At 35.5% G+C, this 23901-nt stretch overlaps 1 protein-coding gene across 3 annotated transcripts; it reads right to left on the bottom strand.

The window, feature by feature from the left end:
* Positions 1 to 1100: 1100 nt before the first annotated feature.
* Positions 1101 to 23661, bottom strand: LOC137397147 (E3 ubiquitin-protein ligase MGRN1-like). Of its 3 annotated transcripts, none has more exons than XM_068083439.1 (14): positions 23523 to 23661; positions 18910 to 19050; positions 13696 to 13814; positions 13319 to 13410; positions 12945 to 13208; positions 11394 to 11511; positions 11023 to 11089; positions 10615 to 10772; positions 6944 to 7180; positions 5415 to 5565; positions 3839 to 3877; positions 2412 to 2562; positions 2103 to 2208; positions 1101 to 1991 (listed from the first exon to the last, which is right to left on the bottom strand). In XM_068083439.1, exons 2-14 carry the CDS (start codon positions 19010 to 19012, stop codon positions 1881 to 1883), a joined length of 1716 nt encoding a protein of 571 aa, XP_067939540.1. In that variant the 5' UTR covers positions 19013 to 19050; positions 23523 to 23661; the 3' UTR covers positions 1101 to 1880. The 3 variants fall into 3 exon arrangements, with proteins under 3 accessions (XP_067939540.1, XP_067939546.1, XP_067939551.1); XM_068083445.1 differs by having other exon boundaries at positions 23572 to 23652; XM_068083450.1 differs by lacking the exon at positions 23523 to 23661 and adding an exon at positions 23436 to 23455.
* Between the last annotated feature and the right edge of the window lie 240 nt (positions 23662 to 23901).

Below are 23901 nucleotides of genomic sequence, written 5' to 3'. Positions count from 1 at the left end.
GAGGCTTTTATATCATATTGTACAAATATTTTTGTACGCCATTGATGAATCTACATAACAATCTTACTTCCTGCTGAGGTACAATAACACATCCAGATTTGACAAGCTGGTCAATTCAAACTTTACGACCTAACACACCTCTTAACTATTTCATACTAGTTGCGATGGTCCGAGCTTCAACTTCTAGTTATATAAGTATGTTCTTGCTATCAACTGCATTATCTCTACAGATTGCATTTAATGAACTAACTCCGCATAGAAAATCATTTGCTGCAAATGATCTTCTTTTAAAGGTTGTATCTCACATTCTTGCCAACTGTTAATGTTAATATTCAGACTAATCTAATGTTCAACAAGTACTTTTCTGAAAATGAGATTTTTATGGATGGAGTTGTCTGATCATCTACATGGGCACAGTTGTCCAGCAGCCTTATGAAGTGAATATCCAAAATCTGTTAAACATCACCTGTTCTTGTTATAATACAACCAATACATGCTCATTGTTAAATATTGCCAGTTTGCTCACTTGAATCATTTGATGATTTGTAACGTTAACTTCTGTTTGAAGCATCTAACATTCTGAAAAGAAATAGCCTGCTGACTGCTATGTGTTCAAGCATTGTATAAAGTTGCGTTCAAGTGGAAATTGTGCTGTTCACAAACAATTCATATGACATAACAGCTTAACACCTTAAATACTGTAATGGCATGACACAGCAGTCATGACTGCAATGGGAAATTATTATCCATTAATAGTCGGAGTGATGGATTGTTAAAATGTAATCAACAAACCGTTTTCTTGATGAAATAGTTCCTGGGCAGTGATAAAGTTGTTAGTAACTAATTCAGCCATTTAAGAACATGAAGGTTCTCAGCAGGTGTACTGGTTTAGCCCGGTATGGCACTAGAGTTGATTTCGAGGACAGAGAATTAGAGTTACGCGATAGGATGATGCGCTAGGGTTCAGCCTAAAGTTGGTATTCCAGAACTGAGCCATCCACAAGTAAAGCACATCATTTTGAATACACCTAGTGTTGTGAAATGGCATTTTCTTAACAATATGCAATGTGAATACAATTGTCAAAACTCTTAGATGTATGCGATGGCCATCCTAACCTTATCTCCTAAAACTGAACACAAAATGACGGAGAGAGCTATATGTTTCTAGACTGACAAGTTATTTATAATAAATACAGCATAGGTATCCATGATAATATACACACATTGATTACCTGTTTCCATTTACTGGCTGAGCATGCTCCTAGTGTTATCAAAAGCAATTATTTCAGGGCATGTTAGCATAAGGAGCAATTAAGCGCATACAATCATGAATGAATGTACTTACGTAATACCTCATATAATAGAACTATAAATTAATAAAAAAAATATAACATGTTCTAAAGCAGAGCTCATTAAGGACTAACAACGGCAGTCTACGGCAATACTGCAGTTCATCAGTACCTCTAAAGGCAGCTCAGAAGTGCCAACAGAGATCTGGCCCAAAGTTACATGACCAGATGAGACCAGAGAGGTTATACAGCAGACAGCATGTATATGGTATGGTGCCTGTTCATTAGCATAAAGCATGGCAGCAATTGCAAGAGTGACATGAATATGAACTAGCTCATACTTCAATGCAAGCTCAGGGCTGGTCCAGAGAAGATGTTTGTAAATATTTCGTTTTAAAACTCGGTAGACTTACAACTTTGCACAACCAATAGTATAAAAGGGCTTTTTAGCTAGAGAGTGGTGAAAACCAATAAACACTTTAAAAAGATAATTTTAAGAAAATTGAACAGTAATGAAATATTCAATATAAAAATAAAAGACTTCAAGATGTGAGAAGAGAAAAAGAAGGATAAAATGATGTATAGAAAATGCTACATTGTTTCTTCATCGAGCACATAGTCAGGTGTACCAGGTAGTGTAGATGTCTGGGTATTGCATGATACGTTCAATGCTTCCGAATCATCACTGTAACTGCTCCCCGTCTACAGTAGAAAGTGCTTAGGGGTAATCACACAAAGTTGTCTGCTCAATGCAAGAAGGCAACAAAGGAGAAAACAATGTGAACAATGTCATATAATGAGGAGAAATCTTACTCTCTCACTATTCTTTGCTTTAACAGGAACTTTGTCACTTTTCTTGCAATCTGGGATACCAGTTATATCAGAATCTTTCACCTTTTTCATTGCCTCTGCTTCACCTCTAATCATACAAAATAAACAATTGCGTAGATCAGAAAACTCGAGCAATGGAATCACATAAACGCGAAGAGCCTTCTACTACCGATTGAGCATATCGACAACTTCAACCATGCTGAGAGTATCAAACTATAATACCGTAGTATGAGGCACACAAGCCATGACCAAACCATAAAGTTGGGCAGACGATTACTAACAAAAACTTACTCATCAGCTTGCGGTGTTCCACCTTCAGTCACAACGTCCTTATCGCCGCTGTCATCATCAGTCTTGGTAAAAAGCTCCTCAAGCTTTTCCTTCCCTTCGTCTGTAACATCTTCCTTTTCCTTGTTTTTCTCTTTGTGTCCATGTTTACCACCTGCTCAAAAGGTGTAACCTCAAGTCAGCTAACAAACAGGGCTGCTTACAAAGCTACTGAAGCAAATACCCCCCAATATATTGTGCATCTTCAAGAAGACGTGTTTAACGCTAGACATGATACTACAGTCAAACCTTGACATACGGAGTTAATTCATTCTGATGTTTGCTTTGCACGTGGAAATTGTAATATTTTGGAGAACTATTTGCGAGAAATACATTTGTACATAGCCTTTTGTTTAATCCGTTCTATAGCTAAAAACAATGATAAATACAACCGATAATTTCACATAGTATTAAAACAAATGTTTTATATAAAACTTCGTATAAATTAAGCAAACAAAGCAATAATTAATAAAATGAGGTTAAGATTGTCACATGACGTTTATGTTATGGACAGGTAAATTGAGCAGTCTTGCCGATATAGGAGACGAATGTCGAATGACGTGCAGGTGGTGATAGAGGGTTAGTCCAACAAAGAAAGATGAACTAACATAGTGTATTTGTATTCTTTGTCGCCATATTTGATGTTTGTGCTATTTTGTTACATATTATCCCATCTAACTGCTTGACCTTTAGACTTTATTTTCTTCGCATCATTTTGACGTTCTTACTCTCACCACCATTAAATGGCTCCATAGATTCTTTAAAGAATTAAACTAAATATGTTTACTCATGTTTTTTTTAATGATTTTTGTTGTTTTATGACCTTAGAAAAGCTTATTTCTTTTGCATTTTCACTAGTACTACCACCCGCACGTGCACTAGTTTTCTTGGAATCCATGCCATGGTTTTTACCTGTAAAAAGAAGATAGGGAAGCAAGTTTAATATTATTTGAGAATTGGACAACCAAACTGAGAAAGACTGAAAATTACCTACCAATTTACAAACTGCGATGTTTTGAGAAGCTTCAGACGAAATTACCGGAAATGACATCGCACGACGAGAAAATTATTTACTCAATGTCATATCTCAACAAATTTAGATGTAAAAGTGATTGTAAATTGAGGTTTGACTGTAGTTCTTTTCCCTACTAATTTCTAAGGCAATATGCAATGTCTTTTTGGAGTTACTGTCTCATGTCCCATTCTCTAAGGCTAGCGAAAATAATGCAATAAAAGATGAGACAGGAAATCTCTAGTAGAGATCATTTCTCAACAAACAATGCAAGAGTGAGGATAAAGTAATGCTACCGGGACTTGTGAAAGCAATAGTACAACTAGTTTCCAACATGAAAGTAGCAGACTATCAACTTTCAAGCATATATAAACCATACTTTTAGTTTTCTTGCTCTTCTTGCTGCGCCTCAAAGAACCTGTAATAAGTTAATAGTATACACAGAAACAAGTCGAATACCGCTTTATGTGCACCTGAAGTTGACTGACTTACATTCACGCAGTAATTCGCAGAGTGATTCAATAGTACTGTTATTAGTTACAGTATAAGTTATAGTTACATAGTATAGTTACAATAGTACTGTTATTTCATAAGAATTAACGAGCAAACTAAAACTTCTTTCTACATGTGTAAATTTTTATAATTGAAAATGCATTGTGTCCAAAGGGTGAAGCAAAGAGTGGTAAAATAGCAAAAGAAGATATTGACACAAATGCAGTTTTACAAGAGGGATGAAATCATTTGGCATGTTTAACTTGTACGAGCATTCATTCAGTTCACAGAAATACCTGCATTTCAAACTACTAAGACCACCGGGCGGCAAAGCGTGCTTTATCGTATGCCATTAATAGGCATAAGAATCCATGTAAGATGTCAGCCTTTGCAGCATGAGCTATGCTCTCATTAAAGGCTGACTTGCAACAAAATTCACATTACAGTTATTTGGTATCATAAGATTCACCATGTCTTACTCTGTTGTGTTGTAGGTGCAAAATATATGGGAATGTAATTACAAGCTCTTAAAAGCTAAAAAACGAACAGTTAATCGCAGCCACACGAGACCGCCGTAGTTTGGATTCGCTTTCCAAAACGGCTCAAATGGGACATAGTTGTTACAGGATGGTTTTTGTTTACACTTTCATGCAACCTAATTCGTTGAAATATTTTCACAAATATACTTCACGCATTCAATAAAACCTTGTCTATTGTTCTTAGGCGTCTGTTTTATCGGCATCGTAATGCTGTCACTTTTAGCACTGATATCTTATAACTTACTGTAAAAAATCGTTAAACTTTTCAACCTTAGCTCGAAGGAGTACATATCATTGTCTGATAATCATGACGAGCCTGTTGGTTAACTGTGATAATCGAAAAGTGCTGCAAAAATTATTTGCGAAGTATTGGGTCACGTGATCAGATCACGACTTCACAATTGAATAATGCCGAAACAAAACTGTAAAGTAGCGAGCATCTACATGCATATTTGATACGGGGTCTTCGGTAAAACCCGAAGTGTTTGTCATAAACTAGTGCTACGATATGTTTTAAAGTGAGCTTTTTATTGGCCTTTCAATACACGTGAGAACATCACGAGACAAGACGATAACCAAACTGCAATAACTACGTCAGATAAATAAACAGATTCCAATCTACGGCGGCTTTTCGTTTTTGAGCTTTTAAGGGCTTGTAATCACATTTCCACGTTTTTGGCACCTACAACACAACAGAGTAAGACAGGGTGAAACTTTTGATACCAAATAACTGTAATATGAATTTTGTTGTAAGTCCACCTTTAAGAAATCCCATCTAAGTAAAAAAAATGTAACAATCATTGCTGTCTGAGGGTACATAACTCTTAAATATGGAACAACTTACTATTGATAGATTTACCAGTTATGCTATATTTAATCATGATTAGCAAATGATACCAGGTTGAGATTATGAAACACACCTACCTGTAGATGTTAGCACTTTGGTTGGGATTGGCTCGGCAGACTTGTTATTGTAGAAACACTGGCCATTGAGGGCCTCTATCAATGATATAGCTTCAAACCCCTGAGGCACTCCTTTTTGGCTCACAGCAATATCATCTTCTTCATCTGAGCCCTACATTCATAATATAATTGTACGCCTAGATACCCATACATTGCTTCAGCACAATGCAAACATTGTCTTACCTAACATTAAAGAATAGAGAAAGCATAATATTATTATGCTTTATTAGTTATCTTGAGGTGTTGACTGATATTCTAAAAAAAGAATCAAAGAGATTGACCCACTAGAAGCTGAGATATAGCCAGCCAAACACAGGTCTACCTAATAAAGAATCAGAGGAAAACCCTTCGAAAATCCCGAAAACTGTGACGTATAAAATCGATTTAATGTTCATGTGCCGGAGTTGTGCACCCTTACCGCCGTTACGTATAAGGATTGTTTTGGCTACGAGATGTGAAAAGCTTCTCGCGATAGTAAATAATTCACAGACTAGCTCTGGTTTTTCAGGAAAATCAAGCAAACATTGTGTGGTAAAGGCATTTGCCCACAACCCCTCGCCGTGATTTGTCAAAACAGAAGAGCATATTTTGACTATTGTACTTCAAATTTTAACTCGATATCCATGGGTATGCTCCGAAGATCCTCTGTTCAACGAACGGCGCGTGTATAGTCTATATGCGACATCCGCGATTGCAAGTCGTTTAGAATAAGAAATGAGAATGTGAATTTTTGTTCATTCATCATTTTTCTATTGTGTATCTACTGCAGCATTTAGTTGATTTTCATGATTATCGTCACTATTAACAGACTGTAAGTTCACTACAGCCATAATCTTAAAAAAGAATAACTTGACCGTGCTGCTCTTGCTGTAAAAAAGAAAACGATAACTTTTGATTTGATTTTTCTATTGATCTATTATCTTATCTATGATTATTTTTTATGATTAATATTATAATCATAATGCATATTATACAAAATAATAATATAACTGCGTATAGAATAAATGATGTAACTAATATAATTTGTAGAAAGTGATAGCAGAATGTTGCGAAATAATAGATGCGTGTAATTATTTTATTCTAAAACTAATCTACACGTCAGAGGGACTGGTTCGGAATTCTCAGAGCAATGATTGTTAGGCCCAATTTGATTGTTCTATACTTCCAGGGATTAAACCAATTAAAACGCCATGATTGTTATAGGAGAGCGCATTAGTTGGCTTAATTGACCAATGGCACACAAGTCGATTTCATACGTCATATATTGATGACTACCAAAAAACTTATGTTTTTTGGTAGACCTGTGTTTGGCTGGCTATATCTCAGCTTCTGGTTGGTCAATCTTCTTGATTCCTTTTTTAGAACATCAGTCAACACCTCAAGATAAATAATAAAGCATAAAAATATTATGCTTTCTTTATTCTTTAAAAATTGTTAAACAAATTGACCAATGCGATTTGTACCACGCAACTTTAGAATTCACAGCTTACGGTTGTTGCAGTATCATTCTCCATTTTTGACACTTTTCGGCGAATAGCCCGCAATTGGAGGAGTGCACGAAACGGGGCTCTGCATATTGGACAATTGTTAGCCTGATATCTAAGAGAGTCTGCGCAGCCATTGCATAGACACAGATGCCTGCATGGCAATATGAGTGTATCGCGTATGTCAGACATGCATATTACACACTCTGCTGTGTTATCTTCAAACTCTTCATCCTCCTCAGCCTGAAATATAGAACAACAAATATAAGGAAAAAGCTATATACGGTAATCTGCGTATCTCTCAACAACGCACACCCGCAGCCTCCTTTTCTTGGTGTTGTAGCCAATAAAACCTTTGATAAAAATTAATGTCAATAAAAAGAAACAGTTGAAGATAATTGGATAGCCTCAGAGACAATCCAGATAGCCTCGGAGTGATTGTTAGTAATCAAATCATTACAAACACTTAATAAAATTGTGAAAGAAACTTTAGGTGAAAGTGTAACTACAAGAATGAGGATGCCAGGCTGCCCACACCAAAATGGTACAATATACATGCCAGACACTGTAAAAGTATTACTTATGACTTTAAAAGAAATAAGATTTCTATCAAAGACCGGTGCGCCATTCGCTATTTGCCAGTAAATAGGTTATATTCTTAATTTTCCTTCTGAGGTGCCTATTCATTCATTTCTTTCTAATTCTTTTATAAACATTCTCATCAGCCAATCAATCTGAATCAATTTAAACTTCTATCATTCTTTTACTCCCTATTACTTACTCACTATTACTCTAAAATATACTTATGTCTGTCCATAAACACAGGACATAAACATAGACACAGGAGTTAATACAGTCAAACATGGATAACTCGAACTTCACGGGACCGAGCAAAAGTGTTCGAGTTATCAGAGCGTTCATGTTATCAGAGCACTGTCACAAGTTCATGTATTTATTTATTTATTAGTAGATACATGTACATATACAAACTATAATATAAATCAAAAGCATAAATGGCTTGTTTCAAATTAAATGCTTCTAATGTAAAGTTTTAAACTTTTTTATCAAAAAGTATAGAGATTTTTCTATCACTTGAGATTGGTTTGTTGTTTGAGGTGATGTTATTGCCAGGACGTTTTTTTAGATTAAAATTGACAAAACTTGATCATTGTTGAAATGCTCAGAAGAAAAGACATCTTTTTCTTTTGAACGTTTTAACCAAAATCAATTTTGCTGATTTTTTTTAACTTTATGCGAAGGTTACCTCACTTTTCTTTGCTTCCGGAGGGCCATCGCTAAGCGGATGTTTGTTAAAAATCAAATTTCACCAAATCTTTAGAAAAGTCGTTGACAAAAGTATTTTGCCGATAGTGGTAATAACGACACCTATGAACTACAAAAAGTTGAGGTTTACCTCTATGGCTTGGAATAAAGTGATTTTTTAAAGTGATAACAAACTGTTTCGATAGCCGTTGGGCAAACAACTGTTCGAATTAACCAAGTTGAGGTCGAGTTATCTAAAGCAATTTATCATTACGTGGGAACGGACCAAAGAAACCGTTCGAGTTAACCATGTGTTCGAGCTATCCGAGGGCGAGTTATCCATGTTTGACTGTACGTGGAACATGATGATGAATTTGAGGGCGTTTATGGACAGATGTAAGTATATTTCAGAGTAATATAAATAAGTAATAGGGAGTAAGACAATGATAGAAATTTAAGTTGATTCAGATTGATAAGAATGTCTCAAAAAGAATTAGAAAGAAATGAATAAATGGGCACTTCAGGAGGAAAATAAAGAATATAACTTATCTACTGGCAAATAGCAAATGACAAATGGCGCACCGGTCTTTGATAGATTTCAGAGCGAGTCAAGAAAGTCTCTCAGAATTGACTAGAGAGAAAATACACCAGCCAGCCCTACACGAAAATCTTATTAGTGTCCTTACTGGTCATAAGCCAACCACATGGCATGTCTGTGAAACAAGCAACAATCAAAAGAAAAAAGGATTCCAAACGACTATTCAGGAGAAAATCCTGCAAAGTGGTTTAACGCACAAGCATACTGAAAAGTACTACGAAAAGCACAGCACTTGTAACAAGCATAACGTGTCTCATGTTAACTTTTTTAGCCGATACAACAGTGAGCATCTATAACATATTTGCAGGCTCAGACACACGACTACCATACCAGGTCAGCGATATCAGCATCAAATTGAGCATAATTGAAGCGTTATGAAAAAGAAACAAGTAGATTCACAGATTGAGATGTAACTAGTAAAAGTTAGGAGCAACTGTAGCTAGTCAGAGACATACAAACCGTATTCTGCGTTTTGTCCTCCCATGCCATCACCTAACGAAGGTTGACAACTCTTACTCATGTAATCAAAGACTGAAGCTGGTTTAGATGCTTTTATAAATGAAAACGATGTAACGTTTCACATGTGAAGACGGTTATGTGGTGATAAAAACTATTTTTTCTGTTTTTATCTCAAGCATCCAACAGTGGGCACAGAGGTACAAACGTTATTGAAATTAATTTTCACCCTTACAGACAGGTTTCAGAAAAGCCATCTTTCAAAAGCACCAAAATATTTCTTTTTCCTGCAAACCTTCTAAAATAAATATTGGATGAAGATTTCGATTTTCGGCATCTAACACCCTAAACATGATTTTAAAACCATAAAAGGGTGGTATAAAACACTATTTAGTGTTATTCAATCGTTATAGAACCAAACTACATGTATGTGAAGAATAACTGTATACGTGTACACTAATTTACAAAACTGAAGAGCTTCAAAAAACTTCACTCACAAGTTGTATGCTGGAAATTACTTTGGATGGTGAATCAAATATTTGCTCAAATTTGACATAAGTAAATATTTCATTGTATTGATTTGATTTTGAATATTGCTACCATATTCATCAGTTGTACTATTAGTCTACACTGAATTAAAAATGTACTTTTATCAACAATGGAACGAATTAAAGTCTTATTCTTTATCCTCTACAGTTTTACTGTCATTCCTCTACAGTTTTACCGTCATTCTTTTACAGTTTTACCGTCATTCCTCTACAGTTTTACTGTCATTCCTCTACAGTTTTACCATCATTCCTCTACAGTTTTACTGTCATTCCTCTACAGTTTTACTGTCATTCCTCTACAGTTTTACCGTCATTCCTCTACAGTTTTACCGTTATTCCTCTACAGTTTTACCGTTATTCCTCTACAGTTTTACCATCATTCCCCTACAGTTTTACCATCATTACTCTACAGTTTTACCATCATTACTCTACAGTTTTACCATCATTACTCTACAGTTTTACCATCATTACTCTACAGTTTTACTGTCATTCATCTACAGTTTTATCATGTTGTTATAAAATAACTGTGACACTACAAGAACAATTAAACACCAAGCGCCCATATATGTACGTGTACATGAACAACTACAAGAATGTTGCCGAGGGTTACACAATGACAGCAGATATAACTACATACCAAAGAAAAAACGCCAAAAAGAAACTTGCACTGCTGCAGAATATTTCTGATCAATGTGATTTGGACATCCACATTTTCAACGCCTTTGCAAATGCAATCAGGCTACGTGATCATTGTGATGCCAAATTTATACCCAAGTAGAAACTGAGGTCCAAATGTTAAGTGGTGTAGGTACCTTATGCTGGTCAGATTCTTTGTTCTCAATACCATAGAACTCTTGTAGTATGTAAAGCAGTCCATCTACACACTGCTTCTGTTTGAGAGGCCTGATATGGTAGCCATCGTGCAGGTGCTCAAGGACACAGAATGTGATGTGTGAGTGGCCAGCATGCTCTGTAGATACCAAAAACTTATTAGTAAAAGTGAAGCAGTTTTTTGAGTAATGTTCTAGCCGACCGTAATGGCTTATGTTTCAGTCGAATACACGATCAGCTAGAATAGTTTTTACAGCAAATACTCAAAGCGTGAGCATATCAACTGAGAACCAAATTGCTAGCTCGTTCTTTGAATATGCCATAGGGAACAAGAAAATCAACTGTAATATAAAACGTGTAGTGAAAAACTATTAACATGCTTCATATACCTGGTTCGTTGTCAACAGAGCACTGTATAATTATTGGAATGTCTTCTCTCTCCACGGAATATGACCACTACAATGTTAAATTACACGCACTTCCGAGTTTAATGCTAAACAAACACATGTGAAAAATACACGCAAATTAAAATCCTAAACCAAATGAGATTATAATAATACACAATAACAAAGCTAGCAAACGGCTTACTCCCGTACGACTGCTGCGGTTATTTCTGCTGCTGCGGTTATTTCTGCTGCTGCGGTTATTTCTGATTTCAGTGTGATTAATAAAGACTGAAAGGATACTCATCAGCTATATGTATAACAGAGCATACGTATGCTACAGACTGTAAAAGACATGCCCAATAGTGATCTACTACCTCATCATCAGTAAAAGAGCTCGGCTGTAAAACATGCGCTGTCTGAGTGAAGAGCTGACTCGCTCCACGCTTGTATGCCACAGGCTCTGAGCTCATGGCTGCCTCCCGAGGGGTGTATCTACATGAGACACCAACACGGTGATTATTATAGAACTATATCCCACTGAACTCGCTATAAGCAAAAGATGTCAGAGGAATAAACGTGAGCACACCTTTAGTATGTTTGATGAAAGCAATGACGGTGGAGCTTTACGAAGTAGTCATAGGTATGCGTGACAATCCAACATAAACTGAACAAAAAGCCTTGTCATAATAATATGGGTCAGTAATGAAGAGAAATTATTTTGAATGAAAGGATAGTTATTGAAACCTGCAGTAGCAAGCTGTCTTAGTGGTACCCCTGCGAGCACACTTGACACAGCTACAGGTGTTTACAGAGTGGCAGACGTGTAGTCTAGCTTTAAACATTGTTAACTAAAGGCTAGACTTCAGACATCTCTCTATGATTTATTATAAAGTGATGAAGTAACTGGATCCTAATCAATCATCACATTCTATTATTTCTGCACGCAGACCCTCTAGATACATGCTATCGCCTTTTTCATGAGGCAACAAATGTGGGTTACACAATCAAAAACAATAATTTTTTGGCATCCGCTAATCAGAGAAAACAGCAAGAGTGCTTAGCTCTCATGTCTACAGCTGGTGATGTAGAAGTGGTCCTTGCTGCAATGTATCAGATCTTTAATGATGAAAAAGCTTTTTTGTAAGTAAATGTCTCATCATTATATAACTAGAGTTCTGATACTGTGAATAAAACAAAAGACTTTTACACTGCTGATAATCAATCGCTAGCAACAACTCAGCACCTCCTCTCTCCACATAGACATCTATAAACTTGGCGCTGTTTGACTTTTCGGTAAGATTTGCTACAGAAAGACCGTTGACAAGGAAAACAATATCATACATAAAATAGTTATCTTAAACTACTTACAGATTTATTTGTAAATTTACAATTCAGAAAACACAAGAACTACAGTTACAATAATTACAACAACATAAGCACAGGCTAATCTCCACACTAGCAACAAGAACTATGTAACAGGGTGGCTAGACTGGAAGAAACTGGTAATGGGATTGAGACTAGGTGCAGTTTGTTGGTGCATTTTGTTAAAATGCTTTTGGAGGTCACCGGTTAATTACATCGGTTAAAAACTCACTTTTTGCATTCAAAAAATATTAGCATAAAAGATAAGTTCATCATTGCGATAACTCTTCTGCTGACCGATCAAAATAGAGAGAGATTGTTGAAGACATCCTTAAATGCATACTTCATTGAACAATGTACTTTGAGCAGGATGTATGAAGAATTATTATTTCATATAGAGCAGTGGTGAGAAAAATAATGGTATGTATGCTCGACTAATGACGCCTTGTGCCACACAAAGACGGTATGAGACTTCATCCACGCAACATACAGATAGACAAATAAATCACGTCACAAACTAAATTAGCCATATAACAGCTCACAAAGAACATATGTTCACTTACACAGCGGCTCCATTCACAACCTCCTCTTTAGCAAAGTACATGATACTGATAGTACAGGTTACGTCAGAATCGAAGATAAACTCAATGTTGTATTTGGAGTGATCCTCTGGAGCTGATGCAGCGCCTCCCGACTCCACATCAACATCTTCGGAAAGGCTTTCAGAATTTGTATCTTCGCCTGTAAACTTGGGTTTTGTAGATGTGGGATCGTCTCCTCCAGCACCAACATCGACATCCGCTCCACTCTCCGCCAGTTCACCAACTCTTCAACAAGAGATTTATTATGATGGTTGACTTGAAGAACTCCTAAGAAGCAAATGACTAGCTATAAGAGTCTTTAAGTGGTATTAGCTAAAGGCTGAAACTGAACCTACTTGACAAGCCTAATAGTGTCTTTTCTGATGTTCACCAAACTTCTGAGAGTGCGCGTAGGCTCATTCAACTGAGGTGAGGTGTGATACGGAAACTGTAAAAGAGATCATTCCCACTTTCCATAGGGGCTCAACAGGTATCTTTACTTAACACAAAACTGCATGTACTTTAAAACAAAACCATTAACACAAAAATATAGCACAATAAATCAATCAACACGGGTTAAAACTATTATAATATTTGAAAGTTTATAAAAAAACTGAGAAAGAGACCCAGCGGTTTCAGCGTACCCAACTTTAATAAGTCTGGATCTAGGTTTGAGATCATAAATAATATAAAGTAACATAAATAATCATGAACGAATCAACTTATTGCTTACCGGCATTGGACGATTGCCGAGGAAGTTAAGGTCCGAGTTTTCTCCAAATAAAAATGCTTCTGGTGGTTGGCTATCAAATCGCTCTCCTCCCATAATGAAATGACTTCCAAAATAATTTCCTACATCATACAGTCCAGACAGTACAAATGCTATGGCATGAATGCGTATTGAAAAATGATCAGCTCTCTACTCAACTATTTTGAGACATTCGAATCCACTCTGTGCTAAAGGTCCGCTCGAACAACTCCACATATACGCAATTTTCAAGCATGTCCTACCTAGAAATAGTATCTTTAATGGAAACAAAGTTACTCATACCGGCAAATCCTAGCTGTCGCGTATTTACCACAATACGCTTCAGATTCAGGATGTTTTTAATTTGTGTACTACGTACCCTAGGACACTTATGTATTCGCCTCATCTAACTTTCGCGGAGTCATCCTCTCACGAAAGTTTCATGTGCGAAACTAAACTATCATAACGAACGAGCGAAAATGCGAAATTAAATAGCTTTGTTCATTGATAGTCCAAAAAACAAATGGCAGCAAGCGATCAAATTGCATTATCGATCTCGCCCACACCATTCTACCTGCGGTTCACAATTACAAACTAGTCCTAAATTGAAATTTTTTTTTATAGGTAAACTGAACCTGAGGAATCTAATTATGCTTGTTCCATTGCATTTATTTTCACATCACTATATTTTCGCACTCATCAGAGATGTGAAATTAAGTTGCAGCGAAATTTTACTCTGTATGCTACTCACGAAACTAGATGCTAGCGAAATATAAATGTCCTAGGGTATATAATAATGCTACATTGTATACTTGATTGAAACCTTAGTTTTTGTTATCTTCACTCTGTAACCAATAACTATCTCTAGCAAATGTTTTGAGTTCAAGTATGCCTCATAAAGCACTAACATGAAGCACAATGAAATGTGTTCAGCTAATACTGACAAAATTGTATTTTTCATGATACAACATCACATCAAAACATTAGTTCAACTGAACTTACAACAATTTCTGTGCCTTGCTTATGATAGCGATGACACTTATAAAAAGAGTAGGTAAAGAGTAGCCAATGTATAAGAGAAAAAAATTAAAAGATGCCATATAGCCAAATGATGACAAAATAATCTAACCTTAGTTTTTAAAATCATGAGATTTATTCAACGATGAATTCATTTATCACTGGTGTTTCTGGAAAGAATTTAGGTGACAAATTATTTAAATGACCATATTATCATCATTAAACGAAAACTAACTGTAGAACAAAAAATTAGCTACCTTGTCGCAAACCCACTTCAATAACTGAAAATTCCTTTTAGAAAGCTTTTCCAAAGGTTTCAAAGGCTTTAGAAAGGTTTTCCTTTTTAGAAAGCTTTAACATCTCTTCACAAATTTTATAGTCAATCTTGAGAGGAAAAATGTAAAATTTTAAAGAATTTGAGAGCTGGGTATAAAAATTCATCACAACCAATGAAAAATTAAATATCTCTCCAAAGACTAACTGAAGTAACTATAAATTGACGATTTCTTCTTTACAATACAGTAATACTTCAACTTACGAGTGCTCCAACGTACGAGAAACTTGAGATACGAGCCAGCTTTTAAGCAAGTTTCAGCACTAACATACGAGCCATGTTTGAGATACGAGCACTTGAGTCAGTTGCCAAGTATGCTGGAGGTGTTTTATGAGAACAGCATCACTCTGTATTTTTCAACTGCTCAGGTTATACTGTTGTACCGTGTTTTTGTGCACGATTTTCTGTGCAGAATTATGTGAATTAAACGTACTGTGAGTAGACCAAAAGTTTGCCAGTAAAATGAAAGATAATACAAAGAAAAAGCAAATGATAACAATTGATATTAAACGGAAAAATATGCGAAATGTGTATGCATGATTGAGCTAGCTTGGCAATATATGACAGAAATACAGAAATTCATAATTATCAAACAGAAGGATTATATTCAGGGCATTTAGTTCGCAAAAGGACTAACCATAGTTTCTAAACGGTGCCGCGATCTTCACGACCGCTGATGGCATTGGACAAACAATTGGCCGGTGACAGCGTAACTGAAACGATGCTATGTGAAAAGGCCGGCGCTATTTATCCAAACTGTTTAATAGACATTCGGACAAGCTGGCTAGTGGTCGTGCATTAACCATTTGTGACGACACCTGTGTTCGTCCTAATCGCAACATGTTGCAAAGGCGACAAAGGCAAACGTCCTTAGTTAGGTTTATTTTAAAACGGCCGGCTAGTCGTGAAAGCGAAAAAAAAAGGAAAAATTTCTCGCTAACCAGCGAGAAACTTCAAACTATGAACACCGAAGAAATTTTAATTACGTTTAGTTGAAAACGAAAGTTTGCTTTTAGGTTTGCTTCTAAGTTTGTCTTTTAACACTTTGATAAAATCTAAATTTATCAAAGTCAACTGTTGTAACGAAGGATAACTTATATCTCCCTCCCTGGCAAATGTGAGTGTTAACTCCTATTGTATGTATTTAATTTTACATTTTAATTAATCACATTTTCTTGCATTATTTTTTATTTGTTGCTTTTTGAAAGCATGTAGTACGTAAGGACAATAACCAACATGTTCTTTCTGTTACAATATCTTGTTTTGAGTGTTTTATTTGCTTTTTTTAGAGTATGGAAACCAATCAATATATATAATTGTTCTATATATAAATAAATTGCACCAACATGCGAGTAAATTGACATACGAGCTCAGTCTCGGAACGCATTAAGTTCGTAAGTTGAAGTATGACTGTACTTTATAAACACTTGACATAAGTTTTCCCAAAAACTACATACGAAACGCAAATAATCTTGATCAATTTGAGAGCAGAGTATAGAAATTTGTGTGTAGGAAAGAGGAGTGCCGGAAGTCAAAATAAAAAATTTAATAACTGCTCAAACCTATTCATATAATTAAAATAATTACATGTACCTACCTTTTTTATAATACTTGGGTAACGCTCTAAATGATTTTCAGCGTCACAACTGATGAAACATTCCAGAGACTATTATAGAAACTTATGTATGACTAAAAACTGAAATAACTCACTGAAAGGTGAACTGTATAACTACAAATTTAAGATTTCTTACTTTCAAAACTCTTAAAAAACACTTCCCATAATTTTTGTTGTCAAAATGGCTAAAAAAACTTGAAAAAAAATTGATCATTTCACAGACTAATGAATTTAAAAAAGAATTGGAAAATCAAACAAAAGAGAAATCTTAGTAAAGCCTGGTTCCCATATCAATTGCGAGACCTGGCGGTTATATTGCGCAGCAAAACGCTTGCGACACTAGGCGGCTTCTGTTCACATAAAGCTGCATCGCTAATAACCGCATAAAAATGTTCACTCGCCATACCGTTTCAATAATGGTGACCTTCACCTGTACAGTGAATTGCGGGAAGGTTTTGCCTGTGGCTCTTCGCAAAATTTGAACAGCGCCAAACTCTTGCGTAGACCGACAGTAACTACCGGTAGTACTCGGCGGGTAGGTTCACATTTCACCGCTGATAGTCTGCACTGCTGTCGCCGGTGCTTTGCGGCGTATATGGAAACCAGGCTTAATAGGCCATTAGCCTTGTTCTCCAAATTTTTTTTTACAAAAGAACAACATATATATACATACAGTCATGCTTCGACTTACGAGCTTAATGCGTTCCGAGACTGAGCTCGTATGTTGATTTACTCGCATGTTGGTGCAATTTATTTATATATAGAACAATTAAATATATATTGATTGGTTTCCATACTCTAAAAAATGTAAATAAAACACTCAAAACCAGATATTGTAACAGAAAGAACATGTTGGTTATTGTCCTAACTTACCATATGCTGTCAAAAAGCAACAAATAAAAAATAATGCAAGGAAATGTGATTAATTAAAATGTAAAATTAAATACATACAATAGCAGCTAACGCTAGCATTTGCCAGGGAGGGAGATAAGTTATCCTTCATTACAACAGTTGACTTTGATAAATTTTGATTTTATCAATGTCTTAAAAAACAATCTTGGAAGCAAACCTAAAAGCAAACTTTCATTTTTAACTTTACGTAATTAAAATTGCTTCGGCGTTCGTAGTTAGAAGTTTCTCGCTGGTTAGCTAATTTTTCCTTGGTTTCGCTTTCACGACTAGCCGGCCGTTTTCAGATAAACCTATCTAAGGACGTTGGCCTTTGTCGCCCTTTAAACATGTTGCGATTAGGACGAACACAGGTGTCGTCACAAAGGTTTAATGCACGACCACTAGCCAACATGTCCGAAAGTCTATTAATTTTTATAATTTTTATGGATAGCACCGGCCTTTTCACATAGGCCTTTTCGCCTTTTAACCACCGACCTTTTCGCCTTTATTGAAACATCGTTTCAGTTACGCTGTCACCGGCCAATTGTTTATCTTTTATCCAATGCCTGAGCAGTCTCTCCATCAGCGGTGGCGAAGATCGTTGCGCCGTTTAGAAACTATGGTTAGTCTTGCGAACTAAATGCCCTGACTATATTCATTCTGTTTGATAATTGTGGATGTATTTCTGTCATATTGCTGAGCTAGCTCAATCATGCATACACATTTCGCATATTTTTCAATAATTTTCCGTTTAATATCAACTGTTATCATTCGCTTTTTCTTTGCATTATCTTTCATTTTACTCGCAAACTTTCGATCAACGCACGTTACTTTTAATTCACATAATTCTGCACTAAAAATCGCGCCCAAAAAACACGGTACAAAAGTATAACCTGAGCAGTTGAAAAATACAGAGTGATGCTGTTCTCATAAAACACCTCCAGCATACTTGGCAACTGACTCACGTGCTCGTATCTCAAACATGGCTCGTATGTTAGTGCTAAACCGTGCTTAAAAGCTGGCTCGTATCTCAAGTTTCTCGTACGCTGGAGCACTGGTAAGTTGAAGTATTACTGTATATATATAGTACAATAAGGACGCCGTGTAACAGCATTCTTATAAGTCTAGTAGCTACAAAAGTCAACCTGGTTTTGAACATAGGAGTTTCTTTGAACAGCTTACTTTTCTGCAGATTTCAATTCTTTTAGCGAATCATTGTCAGACAAAAAACATCTGTAAAGATTTTGAAAGATAGCAAAGCTTTCTGACAGCCAAACCTTCACCTACCTAGAACACACTCTGATACAAACAGAAGACCGATTAACTAAGATTCAATGGATACCTGATTTTGGAGGCCACTTGTAAGCATTGCTACTGGCAATTGACACCTCTTGCACACCTTCAGCTTCCCGTTGAGGAAGCATGCTAGTTAGCCTCTGTCCCATGATAGCGGATGAGATCTGCCCTCGCTATATCTGCAGTTCTAAAAACGGGCCAACTGGTTATTGGAGTTAGCAGAATGAAGTCTGCTTTGACTGGCCTGGTCTTTAAAGCAATGATTTTTATATGAAGATGATGCTTAGTGTAGAAACCTTAAAGCACATCAATTACATAAGCACTGTTTCAGCTTATTCAGGTTCTTCAATATCTTGGCTTTCAAATGAGCCAATGTTTGACATGGTGAGACAGACATTGGTTGGTGTTTATAGGATTTCACCAGAGCTCTACCGCAGAAATGTTCAATGGTATTGGCTCGGAAATTGTGACGCGACAATTTTCATATTCGGTGTCAAGTGTTCTTACCACTTATTTTTTCGTTTACTGCTTATATTTATTAACTACGATAATGACGCTAGTGGCAGGCGAAGGTAGGACAACTCCGGAGAACCAATGAAGATGACAAAGGAATGTGTCATTAGCTCTCCATGTACAGATTATTTTTAATAAATAACTCAGATTTCAAGCACAGTAGTATATTTTCCCAATTTTACGATATTATGCACTAGCCCTCTCTTTTTATTGTGATGTTGGGGGCATGACTGAGGCTAATTAATTTCAAGCATTGCGTGATCTCGCAAGAGTGCAACCTACATATAGTCCTAAGGCCATGCCAATGCAGGTCACAATTTAATTGATGTGATTTTATTACCTTTACCGCCATGGGTGGTTAACAACCAGGCATGTTGTTAGTAGTCATTTCTGTTTTTGTTTAATTTTGTTGTAAAAATCAATTGAATTAAATCAATCGTTGGGGTTGACTCACTGCACTCCGGGATTGTTAAAAATAGATAAGCCTACTGTAAATAACTTAATCTGCCTATAAGCTAGTATCATACACAAAGTGATTAATTTAACTGGCCAATACACCTGTTTTCTATTTTCCATATACTGTAATTTATTCGAATATAATATAAATATTTTAATTTTTTTCTTTTTGATATTTAATTACTAATTCGTTATTAATCAAGTTATTAATCATTTCTGTATGCGACAAACAATGCCATATATAAAAAGATGTGATAATAATTACTAAAAACGTTTAAAATGAACGAAGGTATGAAAAAAGTAAACTAACAATCACCCGAAATCTATTAAACCAGAACATGTGTTTGTATTGGTCGGGCGTTAGCACGATCCAGGGCATTATTAATTATCTAGAATGCTAGTTTATTATTAGCGCTCTCTGGGTTTAAGAGCACTGATTGTCACAGAAAAGCGCAGCCTCAATGGCAGCGAAAGGGATCGACGACCTAAGGCAAAATGATAATTATGACATCACATTGAGAGAACTAAAACCAAGTGTTTTTTTTATTGCAGGACATACTTTTGACACCCTGCTTTTCATAGTTCTATTATTATTTGGGTATTGAATATAGGCTCATTCGAAAGCCAAGACTCTGATGTACTGAAATATATGATAAAAGTACTTATGTAATTTATGTGCTTTAAAGGGTTACTCTAAATTTCAAGTTTTTCAGAACATTTAGATATTTTTGCTGCCATTTGAGATTTTGGTTGTAGTTTTAGGTGATCTGACTGCCAGGATGTTTTAAGATTAAAATCAGCAATACTTTATAATGGCTGAAACATTCAGAAGAAAAACGTCTCCAAAAATGACAACAGTTTTAATTCCGATCAAGTTTAACCCATTTTAATCTTGCAACAATCTGGCAGACAGATCAAACAAACAAACAACACACAAAATATTAAATGATACAACAATCCCTATAATCTTTGATAGAATCTTTTAAAACTTGACGGGAGTGAAACTTTAAATGTCCATAAGATGTGCTGCTCTGGTATAGGAATATAATGAAGGCGCAAGTCCTTATAAACGAAGTAACTCAGGTAATGTATGGAGATTTTAGATTCGCCTTTACTACCCAAATGTCTAGACGGTCCAATTTTTTGAGCTACTACCGAATGCAATAATTTTATACAGAAAAATGTTTTTATGTAAAAATCAACAAGGTACGAACATAATAATCACTGAATATTTATGCTTAATTCACTTCATATTTTTTTGGACTTGAGAAAAAATCTACTAAATGCAGGAAAATTATTTCCTGCTTTAGCAGAATTTTTGATGAAATAAGTTCAAGCCTGCTTAACCTTTCCAGGCATTATAGATGTACAGTTGAACCGCCCAAAAATCTTTTTTGAATGACATTTATTGGGGTAAATATTCCTATAACAATACACTCTATTTGAGTTACATAATTCGTATCACAGCCTAAAGATTTAAAGGTTGACTTGCAACAAAATTCACATTACAGTTATTTGATATCAAAAGATTCACCGTGTCTTACTAGGTTGTGTTGTAGGTGCCAAATATGTGAGAATGTGATTACAAGCTCTTAAAAACTAAAAAACGAACAGTTAATTGCAGCCGCACGAGACCGCTGTAGTTTGGAATCTCTTTCCAAAACGGCTCAAATGGGACGTAGTTGTGGTAGATGGTTTCTGTTTAAACTTTCATGCAACCTTATTTGTCGAAATATTTTCACAAATATACTTCACGTATTCAATAAAACCATGTCTCTTGTTCTTACGCGTCTGTTTTATCGTCATTGTAATGGTGACACTTTTAGCAGTGATATCTTATAACTTTTTGTAAAAATTCATTTAATTTTTTAACCTTACCTCGAAGGAGTACATACCATTGTCTGATAACCGTGACGAGCCTGTTGGTCACCTGTGATAATCGAGAAGTGCTGCAAAAGTTTTTTGCGAAGTATTGGGTCACATGATCAGATTATGACTTGCCGATTAGACCAGGCCGAAACAAAACTGTAAAGTAGCGAGCATCTATATTTGATATGGGGTCTTCGGTAAAACCCGAAGTGTTTGTCATAAACTAGTGCTACGATAAGTTTATATTGAGCTTTTTATTGCCCTTTCAATTTACGTGAGAACATCGCGTGACAAGACAATAACCAAACTGTCATGACTACGTCAGAAAAATAAATAGATTCCGATCTACGGCGGCTTTTTGTTTTTGAGCTTTTAAGAGCTTGTAATCACTTTTCCACACATTTGGCACCTACAACACAACAGAGTAAGACATGGTGAATCTTTTGATACCAAATAACTGTAATGTGAATTTTGTTGCAAATCAACCTTTAACAATAAATACTTCACACAGTAACATATTGCCTAAATACAAATGCATTATATAAAATTGTGTAAGGAACAAAATACAATAAACGAAATAATATGTAAGGAACTAAAGTAATTTTGTGTTAATTATTAGAGATGTTTATTGTCACTTCAGTGTTACATTGAAGACTGGTGAACAGAGGTCTAACAATAATGACATAGGCCTACAAGACAATTTGTATATATGTGAAGGCGGTATTTTGAGATAGTCAAACTATCAAATATTTTCTCAAATTTTACATTGCAGACTGAAGAACTTATATGTTATGGTGAATGTAGTCAAAGTGTGACTGTATCTCAAAAATTTGCACTTTTTTGGTAGCATAGATATGTTTTGGTAGCCCTGCTTTGCATAATGCTTAGTCAATACAGTTTTGTTTTACCACATGTAATCTGTTTGTTAACATAACATTAGCGAACAGACTAGCAAAGGATTGAAAAAACATCAATGATAACAATATACTTTCATATAAAATCTTGAATCTCTGGAGAGGAGATTGGAACAATATCATTACAAGTTATTTGAGATCTTACCATCTTAATGTACAAACAAAAATAACTGGCTCACTTGGTTGACGAAATGATGTGAATCACAACAAGAACAACCTAATAAAATAAGTAATTGCATTGCTACAGCACCCTTGGCAAAGGCATCTTTTTTCAAATAGTATGCTACTTGGGACTATTAAAGACATATTGCAAGCAAAAGGGAAGTATCACTTGAAGTAATATCAGTGGTTGAAAATCAACTTTACCATATCTTAGCACTACATCTACCACTAAATTCTAAGTTCTACCACTAAATCACTTCTATTTTTAAAAACACATGAATATTGAAAGCTACCTTTATAGGTTAGCAACAGTATTTATCCTTATTGGACACCATACAAGATAAGCAATTCCATGATTTGGAGCCTATGGCCACAAAATTTGACAAAAACTCGAGAAAGTTCAGTCTACTAGTTGAGGTTTTTCATGTGACTATTTTCAAAAGCATAGCACCCGAGACTGTATAAAACGGGTTCAAGATCGAAGTATGTAATGTTGACCTGTGTGACCCTTGACAAAGCTATGGTAAGTAACAGATAACTTTTCCATGATAAGCTTTTTTACTTTAATAATTACTATCAAAAACTTTAAAATAATACAAATGCTGAGCAGTAAGATTAACAGGGATTAACAGATTAAGTACATTTTCAAGCTACCTACAATGCGAACACATTCCCGTTTGTGGAACTGCAAACAAACAGATTAAAGTTTCAATTAGGTAATGTGATTTTTCTTATACAAAATTACGTCAGAAAGAGCTTCCCCAAACGTCTTTGCTATAATTCGCCGAACCAACCAGGTAAACGGACGTAAAAATGAATGGTATTTCACTTTTTCTAGTTTATCCGAGCTCCCATTTCAGACTTTCACGGCCACACCAAATGGTATTACAGCTTTGTCAACTAAATTTTGATTGGATAAACACGGAACCATTATTACCGACCTTGAACTCAATTCAAAACAAAAACAAACTTGCTACACGTTCGCATACAAAAAATATTGTTATAATATTTAAACTACGATACGTTTTATATTTAACAACTTATGTGTAATTTTTATACAAAAATATATAAAAATATATAAAATACATAATAAGAATAAGTTCAGTTTAATCAAATAATCGTGT

This window comes from Watersipora subatra, chromosome 1 (assembly GCF_963576615.1).
Source record: "Watersipora subatra chromosome 1, tzWatSuba1.1, whole genome shotgun sequence".
NCBI classification, from domain to species: Eukaryota; Metazoa; Bryozoa; class Gymnolaemata; order Cheilostomatida; family Watersiporidae; genus Watersipora; species Watersipora subatra.
Note: the sequence above shows the minus strand (reverse complement) of the source record. Positions and strands in the feature narration are given on the sequence as shown.